Source organism: Lithobates pipiens, unplaced genomic scaffold (assembly GCF_037356315.1).
Source record: "Lithobates pipiens isolate NorthernLeopardFrog02 unplaced genomic scaffold, aLitPip1_a1.2 Scaffold_16, whole genome shotgun sequence".
NCBI lineage: Eukaryota > Metazoa > Chordata > Amphibia > Anura > Ranidae > Lithobates > Lithobates pipiens.
Window position 1 is genome coordinate 263,437,000 of NW_027507748.1, and position 17,053 is coordinate 263,454,052.

The 17,053-nt window shown below is 41.6% G+C and overlaps 1 protein-coding gene across 1 annotated transcript in view; it reads right to left on the minus strand.

Moving 5' to 3' along the window:
* Positions 1-654: 654 nt before the first annotated feature.
* The window catches only part of LOC143984328 (gastricsin-like), a 37,683-nt gene continuing 21,284 nt past the window's right edge, over positions 655-17,053 (minus strand). Inside the window, exons 7-9 of the mRNA XM_077484567.1 lie at positions 10,591-10,738; positions 6,974-7,072; positions 655-808 (exon numbers count right to left, since the gene is read on the minus strand). Of these exons, the coding sequence (XP_077340693.1) occupies positions 656-808; positions 6,974-7,072; positions 10,591-10,738 (400 nt within the window). The 3' untranslated portion in view covers position 655. The remainder of the gene's footprint in view (positions 809-6,973; positions 7,073-10,590; positions 10,739-17,053) is intronic.

Sequence of the window (17,053 nt, forward strand, 5' to 3'; positions counted from 1 at the left end):
AACACGGAAGTCCGCCGGGCGAACAGCGGCAATGGTCCGCCGTTCGGGCGGACGGCGAACAGCCGAAATTCGCCACGAAACGACCGCCGGGCGAACCGTTCGGACATCCCTACTGAGAGGAATGATGGTAATCAATTACAACCTATTGGGCTTCAGGGCATAATGCTGAAGAGGACTTCTTAAGCTGGATGGTTCGAATCTCAGCTGGTTCAGCAGGAACCGGCTGGGATTCGAACCACATATGGACAGGTTGAATGCACTCAAGTTTATCAATCAATCAACTCGGGTATAACTTGGCTTACCCGGGACCAGTTCCATGGAACAGAGATGCCTGCTAGTGTGAGTTATAAGGGAAGTCAAAGTGCTTTTTAATGGTCCCCTAGCTAAAAATTAGCAGTTCAGCTTTAACAGTGTATGGACTTGGTGGGGTTTCACAATGTTCTAGGTGAACTTATTCTTCAATAAACGAGCTAGTAGCTGGTATGATATCACCTTTTTATATACAAGGCCTAGCCACAGCAAATTGAGAAAAAAAAACTTTATAGGACTCAAATAAATTATTAAATGCATTGCTTTATTTTTGTGTTTGATGTTCCTGAAGTAATTATCTTAAGTATGAGAAAGAATAATTCATCAGACAATAGTAATGGCTATCTTATGCTGCTTGAGCAAAACCGATTCTGTTGTTGCTCATGTCATAGACAGAATAGTACTGCCTCAAAAATACATCTCCCAAGATCCAAAGAGGCTGACCGTTCTGTGATGGAAGGTAGGTTTCCTCAACGCTAACAATACAATAACCGTTATTCTAGAAGAAAAAATACATACATCATTATTATTATTATAATACATGATTTATATTGCACCAACAGTTTGAGGGCACGCAGTAGAGGTACAATACAATTCAATACAAGCGGAATCAGAGGGTACATACATATATTCAGTATTAATTCAAACCTGACAGCAGTATTTCAAAATAAATCATAGTCTTCAGTTAAAAGCTCTACTACTGTACATCATCCCACATGAAGCTTTAGGTAAATATAGATAGACAGACAGAAAGATACTGTAGATAGATAGATAGATAGATAGATAGATAGATAGATAGATAGATAGATAGATAGATAGATAGGTGGGTCTATGGTCATAAAGGCTTGATAATAGAGGGCAGGCCTGAAGGAAAAAAAACTGACAGCTCAGCCTCTGTACTAACTATCCAACATTAGTACAGTGATTTCCCTTGCTGTTCTAATGTTTTCAAACAGGGAGAGGCCCAAACCCCCCCAGATCCCCCCCCCCCCCCGCGCGCCAGAACACTCGCTTGAAGTAGCCTTGCTTGAAGCCTTGCCTTGAATAGCCTTGCTTGAAGTAGAAGGATGTCTGAGTGGAGGAGGAGAAGTGTATGCCCAGGGGTGAGCTCTTGTGTCGGACGCAGTGTATACACTGTACACGGCCAGTCTAAAGAGGGATCTATGCTTGACCACCTGGCAGAGCAAACTGTGCCTCCCTAGATGTGGTGAAGATTCTTTCATAAGTGGGCACTTTCCACTACAAGCAAGGCTTCCTCAATACATTCCAACTGTTGTATAAGGCAGAGGAGCACCAAGCATTCTGGATGGGAAACCTGGCTGCCTGTGGTTCAATTGTCAGCCTATCACAGTGATACCAGCAAGTTTCATGGAGCTGTGGCTATGTACAGTGGTGTGAAAAAGTGTTTGCCCCCTTCCTCATTTCCTGTTCCTTTGCATGTTTGTCACACTTAAGTGTTTCGGAACATCAAACCAATTTAAACAATAGTCAAGGACAACACAAGTAAACACAAAATGCAATTTGTAAATGAAGGTGTTTATTATTAAAGGTGAAAAAAAATCCAAACCATCATGGCCCTGTGTGAAAAAGTGATTGCCCCCTAAACCTAATAACTGGTTGGGCCACCCTTAGCAGCAACAACTGCAACCAAGCGTTTGCGATAACGTGCAATGAGGCTTTTACAGCGTCCTGGAGGAATTTTGGCCCACTCATCTTTGCAGAATTGTCCTAATTCAGTTACATTAGAGGGTTTTCGAGCATGAACGGCCTTTTTAAGGTCATACCACAACATCTCAATAGGATTCAGGTCAGGACTTTGGCTAGGCCACTCCAAAGTCTTCATTTTGTTTTTCTTCAGCCATTCGGTGGTGGACTTGCTGGTGTGTTTAGGATCATTGTCCTGCTGCAGAACCCAAGTTCGTTTCAGCTTGAGTACACGAACAGATGGTCGGACATTCTCCTTCAGGATCTCTTGGTAGACAGCAGAATTCATAGTTTCTTTTATCACGGCAAGTCTTCCAGGTCCTGAAGCAGCAAAACAGCCCCAGACCATCACACTACCACCACCATATTTTACTGTTGGTATAATGTTCTTTTTATGAAATGCAGTGTTCCTTCTACGCCAGATATACTTGGACACACACCTTCCAAAGAGTTCCACTTTTGTCTCATCGGTCCACAGAATGTTGTCCCAAAAGTCTTGGGGATCATCAAGATGTGTTGTGGAGAAATTGAGACGAGCTTTGATGTTCTTTTTGCTCAGCAGTGGTTTTCTCCTTGGAACTCTGCCATGCAGGCCATTTTTGCCCAGTCTTTTCCTGATGGTGGAGGCATGAACGCTGACCTTAACTGAGGCAAGTGAGGCCTGCAGTTCCTTGGACGTTGTTGTGGGGTCTTTTGTGACCTCTTGGATGAGTTGTCGCTGTGCTCTTGGGGTAATTTTGGGGGGCCGGCCACTCCTGGGAAGGTTCACCACTGTTCCATGTCTTCGCCATTTGTGGATAATGGCTCTCACTGTGGTTCGCTGGATTCCCAAAGCTTTGGAAATGGCTTTATAACCCTTTCCAGACTGATAGATCTCAATTACTTTCTTTCTCAATTGTTCCTGAATTTCTTTGGGTCTCGACATGATGTGTAGCTTTTAAGCATCTTCTGGTGGACCTTACTGTGTCAAGCAGCTCCTATTTAAGTGATGCCTTGATTGTGAACAGGTGTGGCAATAATCAGGCCTGAGTGTGGCTAGAGAAATTGAACTCAGGTGTGGACAACCACAGTTATAGTATGTTTTAACAAGGGGGGCAATCACTTTTTCACACAGGGCCATGATGGTTTGGATTTTTTTTCACCTTTAATAATAAACACCTTCATTTACAAATTGCATTTTGTATTTACTTGTGTTGTCCTTGACTATTGTTTAAATTGGTTTGATGTTCCGAAACACTTCAGTGTGACAAACATGCAAAGGAACAGGAAATGAGGAAGGGGGCAAACACTTTTTCACACCACTGTATACTTCATGTATACTTGCATACGTCATTTACCATGGCCGCAGGAAAATTTTGCATTTCTCCATGGCCAGCGGTCAAAACATTCCAATCCTGAATGGGATTCTTCCGCATTAAGAAGAGGAAGGTTGAGTGAGGTTGAACCTCACCCAACTGCAGCAGCTCCTAAACTCTGCTAAAAGCCTATGTGTATATTGACACATAGGCTTTTATGGAGTTTAGGAGTTTTGGCAAAAAAAAATAAAAAAATGAAAAGGCAAAAGCTCCTTAACTCAAATTCAGTAGCTGCTAGTGTACATGCAGCCTAAAGGGAACGGTGTCTGTGGCATGATCCGGCGGCGTTGAACTGATTCCTGGGGGATTTTGATTATTTACGCTTGCCTAATCTCTTATAATCTCTTATAAAGTGGAGGTTAACCTTCTAATATGCAGCCCCCCCCCCCCCCCCCCCCTTCTATGGTGGTGATCTTACACTCCCATGCCATATAGCATCGGTGGTGAAGCAGAAAATGCACTTTTATATATGAACTGCATGGACATTTATTATATGAATTCTGGACTTTGCACTTTATTGAATCGATTGCTGTGTGAGACACTTTGGTGGATTATTGGGATTTTGTTTCATAGCACATACAGACAGCACTTTATTTAAAGAGATAGAACAATATCAGCTGCTGTGATTTATTGTTTTTGATGTGTTATAGTGCATTAGCACTTTATTTAAAGTACGTTTCGTGTCCGTTTATGAAGTAGTGAAAAAATGTCACTGTTTTATTCTCTGGCATTCTCAGAGGAGATCGTTCTCCTCTGGATGCCAGTTTATGACGCTTTGTAGATCGCTCCTCCTTTGGAGGAGTGAAGTGATCTACAAATGCTTCAAACAGTGGAGAACGCCCCCTTATACTGGAATCTCATAAGAATTTATGAGATTACCGTACCTGAAATTCACAGAAACACAGAGATGTCAGTTTATCAAGCAGTGATAAATTATCACTGCTCAGTACACGAACAGACTGCATGGTTAATGCTAAAAAATAAAGAGCCCCCCTACATAATATATATATATATATATATATATATATATATATATATATATATATAGTTACTAAGATCGTTCTCCTCTGGATGCCAGTTTATGAAGCTTTGTAGATCGCTCTTCCTTTGGAGGAGTGAAGTGATCTACAAATGCTTCAAACAGTGGAGAACGCCCCCTTATACTGGAATCTCATAATCTCAAAGAGCCCCCCTACATAATATATATATAGTTACTAAGGTTGAATAAGGACACCAGTCCATCCTGAGTGAGTGTCTACAATTGTCCCTATCCTCAAGGAGCCCACAATCCAAGGTCCCCATTCATATACTAGGGCCAATTTTGGACAGAAGCCAATTAGCCTACCTGCATGTCTTTGGAGTGTGGGAGGAAACCGGAGTACCCAGAGGAGACCCACGTAGGCACAGGGAGAACATGCAAGCTCCAGGCAGGTGATGTTGTGGTTGGGATGCGAACCAGTGACCCTTCTTACTGCTAGTTGAGAGTGCTAACCACTACACCACTATATATATAGTGAGTGTACATCTTGTATAACAGTGTAAATTTGCTGTTCCCTCAAAATAACTCAACACACAGCCATTAATGTCTAAACCACTGACAACAAAAGTAAGTACACCCCTAAGTGAAAAGGTCCAAATTATCAATATTTTGTGTGGCCATTATTTTCCAGCACGGCCTTAACCCTACTTGGGCATGGAGTTTACCAGAGCTTAACTTCAGGTTGCCACTGAAGTCCCCTTCCACTCCTCCATGATGGCATCACGGAGCTGGTGAATATTAGAGACCTTGCGTGCTCCTCACCTTCCGTTTTTTGATGCCCCACAGATGCTTCATAGGGTTTAGGTCTGGAGACATGCTTGGCCAGTCCATCACTCCTACCCTAAGCTTTTTTAGCAAGGCAGTGGTTGCCTTGGAGGTGTGTTTGGGGTAGTTATCATGTTGGAATACTGCCCTGCGGCCCAGTCTCTGAAGGGAGTGGACCATGCTCTGCTTCAGTATGTCATAGTATATGTTCGCATTCATGGTTCCCTCAATGAACTGAAGCTCCCCAGTGCCAGCAGCACTCATGCAGCCCCAGACCATGACACTCCCACCACCATGCTTGACTGTAGGCAAGACACACTTGTCTTTGTACTTCTCACCTGGTTGCCGTGACACGCGCTTGATACCATCTGAACCAAATAAGTTTATTTTAGTCTCATCAGACCACAGGACATGGGTACAGTAATCCATGTCCTTAGTCTGCTTGTCGACAGAAAACTGTTTGCAGGCTTTCTTGTGCATCATCTTTAGATGTGGTGATGGTCTGAGCACTGACAGGCTGACCCCCCACCCCTTCAACCTCTGCATCAATGCTGGCGGCACTCATACATCTATTTTGCAAAGTTAACCTCTAGATATGACGCTGAGCACGTGCACTCAACTTCTTTGGTTGGCCATGGCGAGGCCTGTTCTGAGTGGAAACTGTCCTGTTAAACCGCTGTATGGTCTTGGCCACCATGCTGCAGCTCATTTTCAGGGTCTCTTGACAATCTTCTTATAGCCTAGGCCATCTTTATGTAGTGCAGAAATTATTTTTTTCAAATCCTCAGAGAGTTCTTTGCCATGAGGTGCCATGTTGAACTTCCAGTGATCAGTATGAGAGAGTGAGAGCGACAACACCAAATTTAACACACCTGCTCTCCATTCATACCTGAGACATTGTAACACTAATGTGACACCGAGGAGGGAAAATGGCTAATTGGGCCCAATTTGGACATTTTCACTTAGGGGTGTACTCACTTTTGTTGACAGCGGTTTAGACATTAATGGCTGTGTGTTGAGTTATTTTAAGGGGACAGTAAATTTACACTGTTATACAAGCTGTACACTCACTACTTTTGTAGCAAAGTGTAATTTCTTCAGTGTTGTCACGTGAAAAGTTATAATAAAATATTTACAAAAATGTGAGGCGTGTGCTCACTTTTGTGAGCTATTGTATATACTATATACATACTGTAGTGTATACTAAGTTCCCGGAAATAGCTAGAGACAGTAGTGTCAGCTTTTGGAAGACAGCCCAGGTTCTTCTGGGAAAGTGCCCCAGAGTTAAGTGTTAAAGTTAAACTAAACTCTGGTTAAAAAAATATATTTAGGTAAGTATTCTTAACGCAAAAATTACTTTAACCTCCTTCAAATCTACAACTCTTTTTTTTTTTTTCATGGTCCCACTATATGTAGGAACGTAGCCACCCTCTCCTGCTTCCTGTATGGACTATGGGTTGATAATAATGGGATTTGTAGTGTGTGTAAAGCAGTGCACATGACCATTACACCTAACATGCACTGCTCATTCGGCAAATGGATGTGAGGGTTGAGAGGAGACGTTCAGGAGCTCATGGAGGATGTTGCAAGGAGGCCGCAAAACATAGAAAGTAACAATTTCATGAAATATAAATTACAGGGTAATTATGAAGTGAATGTATTTTGATTGTTGGAGAATAAGGGAAAAAAAAATGTTTACGTGATTTTGAAGTCAGGTGACATTTTTGCAAGAAAAGCCAAAGTAGAATTTTAACAAATGTTTCTTTTAGCTATCAATAATGCGAAAACCAACTTTCATTACCTGGATTATGTATCCTGAGGGTGGGATGGGGAACTGGACTCCATTGATGGTGAAGCTGATTGTTGGCAAGTTCTGTACATTGTTACAGTTTACTAGGAACTGAAAGACAAAATAATTGATATAGACATATTAATATTCATCATAAAAAGTTTAATATTAGCCTATGATCTTTTTTTGTCATGTTATCTGTATGTATATTGTATTTTTAATTTTTTACTGAATGTTCCTTTGCACTGCTCTATGTACACGCTCCAACGTCCTCTTCTCGTGATAGTGAAGCTTATTATCAAAGTCTCTAGTGTGCACTGACAAAAAATTTGTTCTTTTTGTTTCATAATTTTTTTGGAAATTCTGAAATTCAGGAATTCAGAAATTCGAAAATTTTCAGATTTCCAAATCTCTGAATTTAGAATTTTCAAATTTCCAAATTTTGAAATTTCACATTTTCCAAATTTTGAATTTCAAACTTCCAAATTTAGAATTTTCAAATTTCTGAATTTTGAATTTTCTAATTCCGAATTTCCAAATTTTAGAATTTTTCGGAATTAGAAAATTCAGAAATTTGGAAATTTGAAAATCTGAAAAAAAGAATGAAAATCGGTAAAATTCGAAATAATAACTAACTAACAATAACTAACTATTAAAATCTAGGTATTGGAATTTCCTTTCAAATTTGTCTGTTTGTGAACGTAACAAATACAAATTTATCTGAAGTTACAAATTATCCAAAATAATGAATGCCGCATCTAAACAAAAAGAATGGAACAAATTAATAATAAATAATAATAAGGTTCCATTCGTTTAGATACGACATTCGTTATTTCGGATAAATTTCTACTCGTTATGTTCACTAACAGCCAAATTTGAAAGGAAATTTCAAAAGCTATAATTTTGATCCAGAGGAAGGAAAAAACCCCACCAGAGCATGATCCAATTTGCTACAGCAGGGGAAAAAAATATTTCCTGATCCCCCAAGAGGCACCTGAAAATGGACAACTCCAGACCAAGTTCACTATATGGGCAATTCATGTATTTATACAGGGTGATCATATCCCCATAATCGCCTCTTCTCAAGAGGGAATGCATTCAGTTAAGCTAATCTTTTCTCATAGCTGAGCAACTCCATGCTTCTTATCAGTTTGGTTGTCCTTTTCTGTATTTTCTCCAGTTCTCGGATATCCTTTTTGTGAACTGGTTCCCAAAATGGAACTGCATATTTTATATGAAGACTTACTAACGATTGAGGGGCAAAATTATATCCCTCTGGAGTCTGTATCTATTTTCATTCAAGAAAGTATTTAGTTTGCTTTAGAAACGGCAGTTTGGCATTGGATTCTATTATTAAATAATTTTTATGTCTAAAAGTGTATTAACTGACATTTATCAACACTGAACCTCATTAGTCACATAGTTGCCTAATTAAATACTGAGGTTTGATTGTAAGTTGTATTGTAAGACGTTATTTCGCTACATAACGTGGTGTCATCTGTAACCACTGAAATTGTACTTTTAATCCCAAACACTATATATTTTATAAAAATTTGGTAAATATGTTAACAACTAAGGTTTCCAACTCTGAACCTTGGGGTACACCATGTACAACCTTAGACCATATAGTGTATGAGTCATTAAAATGGACCTGCAATCATTTTAATCTTTTAAACTTTATTTTTTCAACTTCTGCCCTTGTTGTTTTAACTTTTGACAGTAAAAAAATTATTTTTCCGCCAGTAAATACCTTATACAGCCCACTTCCTGTTTCTTGTCTGGTCATTAGCCTAGGCTTATGACATCATGCACAGCCCTTGCTCTCACTCTTGTGAAAGTTTGCCAGGAAAGGAGGGGGGGATGAGTCATAAGAGGGCCAGTGATAGCTGCAGAGCTGGAGGTGTACATCTGTGTGTCTGTGTAAATCCAGGAAGTGAACAGACAGCAGCTACAGCTGCCCACAGTTAAAATGGCTGCAGCCAGGCTTAGTGGAGGGAGATTTCTGCAACATATTTGACAAGTACAGAATCACAGTATATTTAAAATAATATGCAAAGTGTTTGGAGGGAAGCTTCAGAATGCCAAAGATGTTTTTATTACAAATTATGTGAGCAGACTGCAGTTCCTCTTTAATCACTACTCTCTAAATCGGTCTTTTAGTCAGGTTTCTATCCATTTACAAACTGAATTTTCCAAGCTGGTAAAGTTTAAACGCTAGCCGACCAGCCGCCACTTTTATGCTGCAGCAGGTTGGCGCGGCTGCGTAAATTGCGTTGGTATACGTTGCTCCTTTAAGAAGATCTAGCAGGCGTACGCACAGCATGTCCCCGGAGCTAATGCGCATGCCCGGTGGACCCAATGTCTGCCTGCCACCCACGATCGCTTGTGACAGAGCAGGAACCTGGATCTGTGTGTGTAATCATACAGATCCATGTCCTGTCAGGAAAGCAGAGACAGATCGTGTGTTCCTAGTATATAGGAACACAGATCGGTCTCCTCCCCTAGTTGGCCCCATCCCCCCACAGAACATACCTAAGGAGCACAGTTTACCCCTTGATCGCCCCCTAGTGTTAACCCCTCCCCTGCCAGTGACATTCATACAGTAATCAGTGGCTATTTTTAGCTCTGATCTCTGTATAAATGTCAGTGGTCCCAAAAAACTGTCAAAAGTGTCCGATCTGTTCATTGCAATTTTGCAGCTCTGATAAAAATCACAGATCGCCAGCATTACTAGTAAAAAAAAGAATAATAATAAAAATGCCATAAATCTATCCCCTACTTTGTAGACGCTATAATTTTTGCGCAAACCAATCAATATACGCTTATTGCGTTTTTTTTGTTTTATTTACCAAAAATATGTAGAAGAATACAAATCGACCTAAACCGATGAAGAAATAATTTTTTTTTACTTTTTTTAAATATTTATTATATCAAAAAATACACAATATTGCTTTTTATGTTTATAGCGCAAAAAATAAAAACCACAGAGGTGGTAAAATACCACCGAAAGAAAGCTCTATTTGTGGGGAAAAAAAGGACATAAATTTTGTTTGGATACAACATTGCATGACCGCGCAATTGTCAGTTAAAATGATGCAGTGCCGTATCGCAAAAATTGGCCTGGTCAGGAAGGGGGCAAAGTGGTTCATTTATACATTAGCCATGGGTGGGAAACTGTGTCGAACACTTTTGCAAAATCCAAATATACTATGTTCACAGTATTTGCTTATCTCCTCAGACAATTTCTGTCTTGTGTGACTATTGCTTATAATATTGTTTTCTATTATAGGTATCACATTGGTCTTGCACCTATCGAGTGGTACCAAATCAATCATTAAAGAGTCTGTAAAAATTATAAATAATGGCTTTAAAATAACAGAGCCCAACTCTTGGAGGACACATGGATGTATGCCATCTGGTCCACCTGCCTTATTCACCTTTATTTTGTCTAAATGTTTCTGGATCATATCAAATTTAAGCCATTGTGATTTTTTGAGTCAGTACTATCACCATTATGGATTGGGGTTTCCCATTTTTGTTTGTATTCACAAAGCTGAAAAGGCTGTTTAATGCATTCATTAAAAACACATCAAAGATAACATGACACTGGTACTCTCATATAAACTCACCTGTCCATTCTGGCCTTGCTGGGCTCCCATGTACTGCAACAGAGTACCCATATACTGCTGAGGGATTGTCAGGGGAGACGTTCCAGTATCTACAATTGCTTGGCAACCTTGGCTGCACCATCCTGTTGCTTGTCCATTGACTGAGAAGCTGTGTGATACATTGATAACATATAAGGCTAAATAGTATGGATTACCAACTGAATTAATCAAAACTAAAAACTAGACTAGTGTGGTTAACTAGGTGTTTACATCGGTAAAAAAAAAAAAGAAACATAGTAAGACTGGCCATGTTAAGAAGACAATTTAGAGGTGATCTAATTAAAATATATGAAAGAACTGCGCAATCCCTAATATTTCTATTAGGATGTAAGCCACCCCACCTTAAAAAAAGTGTTTCTTATGACTTATGATTCAAAAAACAAGTCTCATAACTAAATGTAACATAAACCATTGCTTATAACTTGTGAAATGAACATATGTATTAACCCTCGTATATTGTGAACACTAAGGTGAGAAATACAATACTGGGTCAATACGTGCCAAAAAATTCAGAAAAAAACATGTGAAGTAACACCCAACAGGACTATAAATATTATAAAAAGTAAATCAACATAAGTGTGGCAATATTATAAAGTCCACAAAGAGTCCAACTGAAAACCACCCCGTGTTCAAAGGAATCTGTCCAATCCAAAACCCTTTAGCGTGAAGCAAGACCAGGTGCACCTCCACCAAACAAATAGCACTAGCCCCTTACCAGATGCCCCAGTAAGGAGCGCTTTATCATAGATCAGGTCAGAAGATAGGTCGATCTTGAGCCATCCGAGTGGAGCACTCTATCGTAAACCAGGTTAGGGGATACGCCAGTCATGAACCATCAGAAATAGGGAAAACGTTTTTTGGAGCAGGACTCAGATATGTTCCATTGGAGAATCAAAGAAGGTCCACCATAGGGAGGAAAAGATACTCCAAATAGTGTAAAATCATTTATTAAAACGCAAATGTAAAAAAGAGAAATACACTTACAAACATAAAAGAACATAGGGCATATCATCAAATGGGCAAGCGTCGGCCGATCGCGAACTCCAATCGATATCCCTTCTGGTACCAGTTTAGTTGAGGCAAATAAGCGTGTCACGCCACCCAACGCGTTTCGTGAAAAATTCACGTCGTCTGGGGTATGGGTGACACGCCATATTGCCTCCATTATATAATAAATGTCTAGCACAAGTCACCTCCTCCATTACCCAAGAGCCTACTCCACTTCCGGGATCATCCCGGAAGTGTGGCATGTGAGTTGTAAATCTATAACGTATCAATCCAATCCTTAAACTGGATGATATGAATCAAGTGGATGTAAGTGCACATAAGTGTGTATCCTAAACATAACAAATAAAACACACAAGGGCAGTGTCACTGTCGGCCAGCGGGCCACCTCCTCTCGTACCCACGGAGAAGGACCAAGCCTCGCTTTCACATCCAATGACGTACGGGGTCAGAGGGCCAGAGCGGCGGAAGTGACGCATATCCGTGCAGTCACCCGCCCCTCTCTGGTCTGCGGCCGGACAGCGACGCCCCCTGTAACAGCGTGACACCACGCCGTGCGTGCCAAGCAGATAGACAGCGCGCGTCACCCCCAACACGGAAGTACGTGCGCTCCATCCAATACCATGCCTCACTTACATTACAATGATGTAGCGGCTGAGAACATCTATGCCAAATAGATCTTCCTTAAAAATGCAAGAAAGGGAAAGGATAAAATCAAAAATAGGCATAAAATAAATTAAGAAAGTCAGGGAGGAGGAGGGGACTTGTCCACACAAACAAAATATACAAGGATTACAATAACAAATGACAATTAAAAATCAAAATGAATCAATCATAAAAAAGCACTTTGTAATAAATGCCTGACTCACTATGTGGTTAAGCCCTTCCTGATATTGTGTTACCAATGTTGACTAAAATGCAAAGCTCACCCACAGCTATGAAATGAGGGGGGCATCAACAACTGTACTACATTCATTTCATAGCTGTGGGTGAGCTTTGCATTTTAGTCAACATTGGTAACACAATATCAGGAAGGGCTTAACCACATAGTGAGTCAGGCATTTATTACAAAGTGCTTTTTTATGATTGATTCATTTTGATTTTTAATTGTCATTTGTTATTGTAATCCTTGTATATTTTGTTTGTGTGGACAAGTCCCCTCCTCCTCCCTGACTTTCTTAATTTATTTTATGCCTATTTTTGATTTTATCCTTTCCCTTTCTTGCATTTTTAAGGAAGATCTATTTGGCATAGATGTTCTCAGCCGCTACATCATTGTAATGTAAGTGAGGCATGGTATTGGATGGAGCGCACGTACTTCCGTGTTGGGGGTGACGCGCGCTGTCTATCTGCTTGGCACGCACGGCGTGGTGTCACGCTGTTACAGGGGGCGTCGCTGTCCGGCCGCAGACCAGAGAGGGGCGGGTGACTGCACGGATATACGTCACTTCCGCTGCTCTGGCCCTCTGACCCCGTACGTCATTGGATGTGAAAGCGAGGCTTGGTCCTTCTCCGTGGGTACGAGAGGAGGTGGCCCGCTGGCCAACAGTGACACTGCCCTTGTGTGTTTTATTTGTTATGTTTAGGATACACACTTATGTGCACTTACGTCCACTTGATTCATATCATCCAGTTTAAGGATTGGATTGATACGTTATAGATTTGCAACTCACATGCCACACTTCCAGGATGATCCCGGAAGTGGAGTAGGCTCTTGGGTAACGGAGGAGGTGACTTGTGCTAGACATTTATTATATAATGGAGGCAATATGGCGTGTCACCCATACCCCAGACGACGTGAATTTTTCACGAAACGCATTGGGTGGCGTGACACGCTTATTTGCCTCAACTAAACTGGTACCAGAAGGGATATCGATTGGAGTTCGCGATCGGCCGACGCTTGCCCATTTGATGATATGCCCTATGTTCCTTTATGTTTGTAAGTGTATTTCTCTTTTTTACATTTGCGTTTTAATAAATGATTTTACACTATTTGGAGTATCTTTTCCTCCCTATGGTGGACCTTCTTTGATTCTCCAATGGAACATATCTGAGTCCTGCTCCAAAAAACGTTTTCCCTATTTCTGATGGTTCATGACTGGCGTATCCCCTAACCTGGTTTACGATAGAGTGCTCCACTCGGATGGCTCAAGATCGACCTATCTTCTGACCTGATCTATGATAAAGCGCTCCTTACTGGGGCATCTGGTAAGGGGCTAGTGCTATTTGTTTGGTGGAGGTGCACCTGGTCTTGCTTCACGCTAAAGGATTTTGGATTGGACAGATTCCTTTGAACACGGGGTGGTTTTTCAGTTGGACTCTTTGTGGACTTTATAATATTGCCACACTTATGTTGATTTACTTTTTATAATATTTATAGTCCTGTTGGGTGTTACTTCACATGTTTTTTTCTGAATTTTTTGGCACGTATTGACCCAGTATTGTATTTCTCACCTTAGTGTTCACAATATACGAGGGTTAATACATATGTTCATTTCACAAGTTATAAGCAATGGTTTATGTTACATTTAGTTATGAGACTTGTTTTTTGAATCATAAGTCATAAGAAACACTTTTTTTAAGGTGGGGTGGCTTACATCCTAATAGAAATATTAGGGATTGTGCAGTTCTTTCTTTTTTTTCTTTTCTTACACGTATATAACACTTTTGGTATGTACTAGAATTGCTGCATCACAAAATTCTTCTTGTTATAGACTGTAGCGCAGATTTCCTTTCTCTTTTTCATTTGTTCTTTTCCAAAAAATAATCCTGCGGCTTCAGTAGATAGGTTCAGTCCTACGTTATGGATATCTTTGAGTTTAGAAACAAAAGGGTGATAGACACCGCTGGGGTATTCGATTCCTCACCCATGTCTGCGGGTTCAGACATTAAAGGTTTATTCACTAGATTAAAAAATCTCACCACCTCTGAGATACATGCCCAGTGGGACATTGCTTTTTTAGAGACATATCTCAGAGAAGGCATGGTCCCCAGGAGCCTCAGGTGGGAGCTGAGCCCACATAGGGAGGAGTCTGACTTGGACGGTTGGCAAAAGTTTTTTAATGATTCAGGGCTTTGTTTATTACGATTTCTAGCTCAAAGAAAGAGCGAGAAATTAGCCCGCCCTGATGAAGAAATCAAACTAATCAAGGAATCGCTATTCCCTTTGAGCACTACTGAAGAGTATAAGGAGTGTTCTAAGAACCTCCTTAAGACTCTTGAGAAGGAGGAGAAAGAGCAAAAACTTAAGAAGAAAAAGAAGTTCATTAGGGACAAGGAGGATTACCAGTCTGGTATTGTTTTTTTATGGCAGAAGAAATTGGCCATGGAAAGGGAACAGATGGATACTCTTCCTCCCAATGTCCCCAACAATACTCAGAGGGGTCCTTCTGGTGTAGTCCCAAGGGATAATATAGTTCATTATCCCACAGAATGGGTACAGGCAGTTGGAGACACACCGAGTAACCAAGGTAATTCGGGTACAGTTCCACGGCAGCCATTAGGCAACACTTCCTTTTTGCCATCTCCAAGACCCCTGTGGGCAGCCCCGGGGAGGGGACCCATTAATGGGAGACATAAAAACAAAAACAGGAATAAGAATAATAAGGGTCCTTATCAGAGTGGTCATCAGAGACCTACTCCAATTCAAGGACCTGGCTACTATCCGGCATGGGGCTCCATCCAGGGGTTTGACCAAGAAAGATCGGTATACTCTAATAGGAGAAATCAATCTTGGGAAGTCCCGACCCAAAATCGTTTCTTCCCGCTGTCAGATTTTGAAGCCCCATATACAGGGAGTCGGATAGAGGATCATTTTCAGCAAGCCCCCTACCCGATTAGATCACGGGAGGTAGACCATAATGTAGGGTTTAGACCCTCCCAACCCAGTCATGACTCCAGCAACAATCGTAGGTGGGATTTTCCCAGGGACCACAGAGGCCTGAAAAGGCCTATAGAACTAAGAGGGGAGTCAGAGGGGGGAGGCGGATACAATCAGCTAAAACGAAAAAGGCCCTAGGTGAGGGCATTTTTAATCTCAGCACACAGGCACTATCTGACCCTGAAAAACGGCTTTTGGATAAGGGTCTGAAATTTGCTCCACCAAGGTGTTTGAGCAAGTTTCAGACCTACATGGATGTGCATAAATTTGTACGCAGATTAAACATCAAGCGGTACATGTTAGGCAACCCCATCCAGGAGAACAATAGGCCGAGATCGGTTTTCCAACATTCCGGCCTCGCCAATGCATCCCTTTTCAATCCCCCAGGGACACTGGCTCCTAGTATTAAGGTCTTCAGGGATCTGGTACTTAAGGATCTGGACGAGATGAAGGTAAAAAAAAAAAAAATTTAAACTTCGGGGTGACCTACAGAAGGGTTTGGATTCCCTTTGTAATAATAAGTCCCTTGTCATCAGACCTGCAGATAAAGGGGGTGGTATTGCTATCCTTGATAGAAGTGATTATCTCAAGGAGTTGCATCGAATTACCGATGACAGGGAGACTTATTCCCTGCTCAGCAGGGACCCAGTGGTCAAATACAAAAAGGAATTAACAGGGATAGTAGATGAGGGCTTTCGTAGAGGGATCCTCACGGATAAGGAAAAGTCTTTCCTCATACCTATGGCCCCTAGAACCCCAGTCATCTACTATCTCCCGAAGCTGCATAAGAGTATTACCTGCCCCCCTGGTCGCCCTATAGTCAGTGGTATAGACTCAGTGACTTCCAGGGTGGGCAGGTATATAGATTTTTTTCTTCAGCCACTTGTGAAGAAAATTCCATCATACGTGAGCAGGGCAGGACTTACCATTGGGCTTGACTGGGCTCAAGCCCATGGGCCCCGCCGAGATACATAGCCGAGTGTACTCGGCTCAGCTCTGCTCACAGTCACGCCCAGTCCCGCCCTATGATAGACATAACACAGGGACTGGGCGTTACTGTGAGCCGAGCCGAGTTCACTTGGCTACTCTCGGCTCCGCTCAGGACTGCAAGAGGACCCGATAGCCGCTGAGAGGACCCGAGAGCCGCCTAGAGGACCCGAGAGCCGTCGAGAGGACTGGAAAGCTGCTGAGAGGACCCGAGAGCCGCCGAGATACAGAGGACTCTGTATCTCGGCGGCGCCATTTTTAAACTTCAAGACTGCAATGACAAGGCTGCAAATGACACTGGACAAGGCTGCAGATGGATGGACAAGGCTGTAGATGGACACTGATAAGGCTGCATTGATGGGTGTTTAAATGTAAGTTTTTTCCTTAAACTTCCCTCCTAAAAGTTTTTTTTCTTAAAATTCCCTCCTAAACTTGGGGTTCATGTTATACGCCGGCGCGTGTTATACGCCGATAAATACGGTAATGTATAGAAGGTAGGGCCCGAAAGTGACTCAAGCCCAGGGGCCCCCACCACCCTAAGTCCTGCCCTGT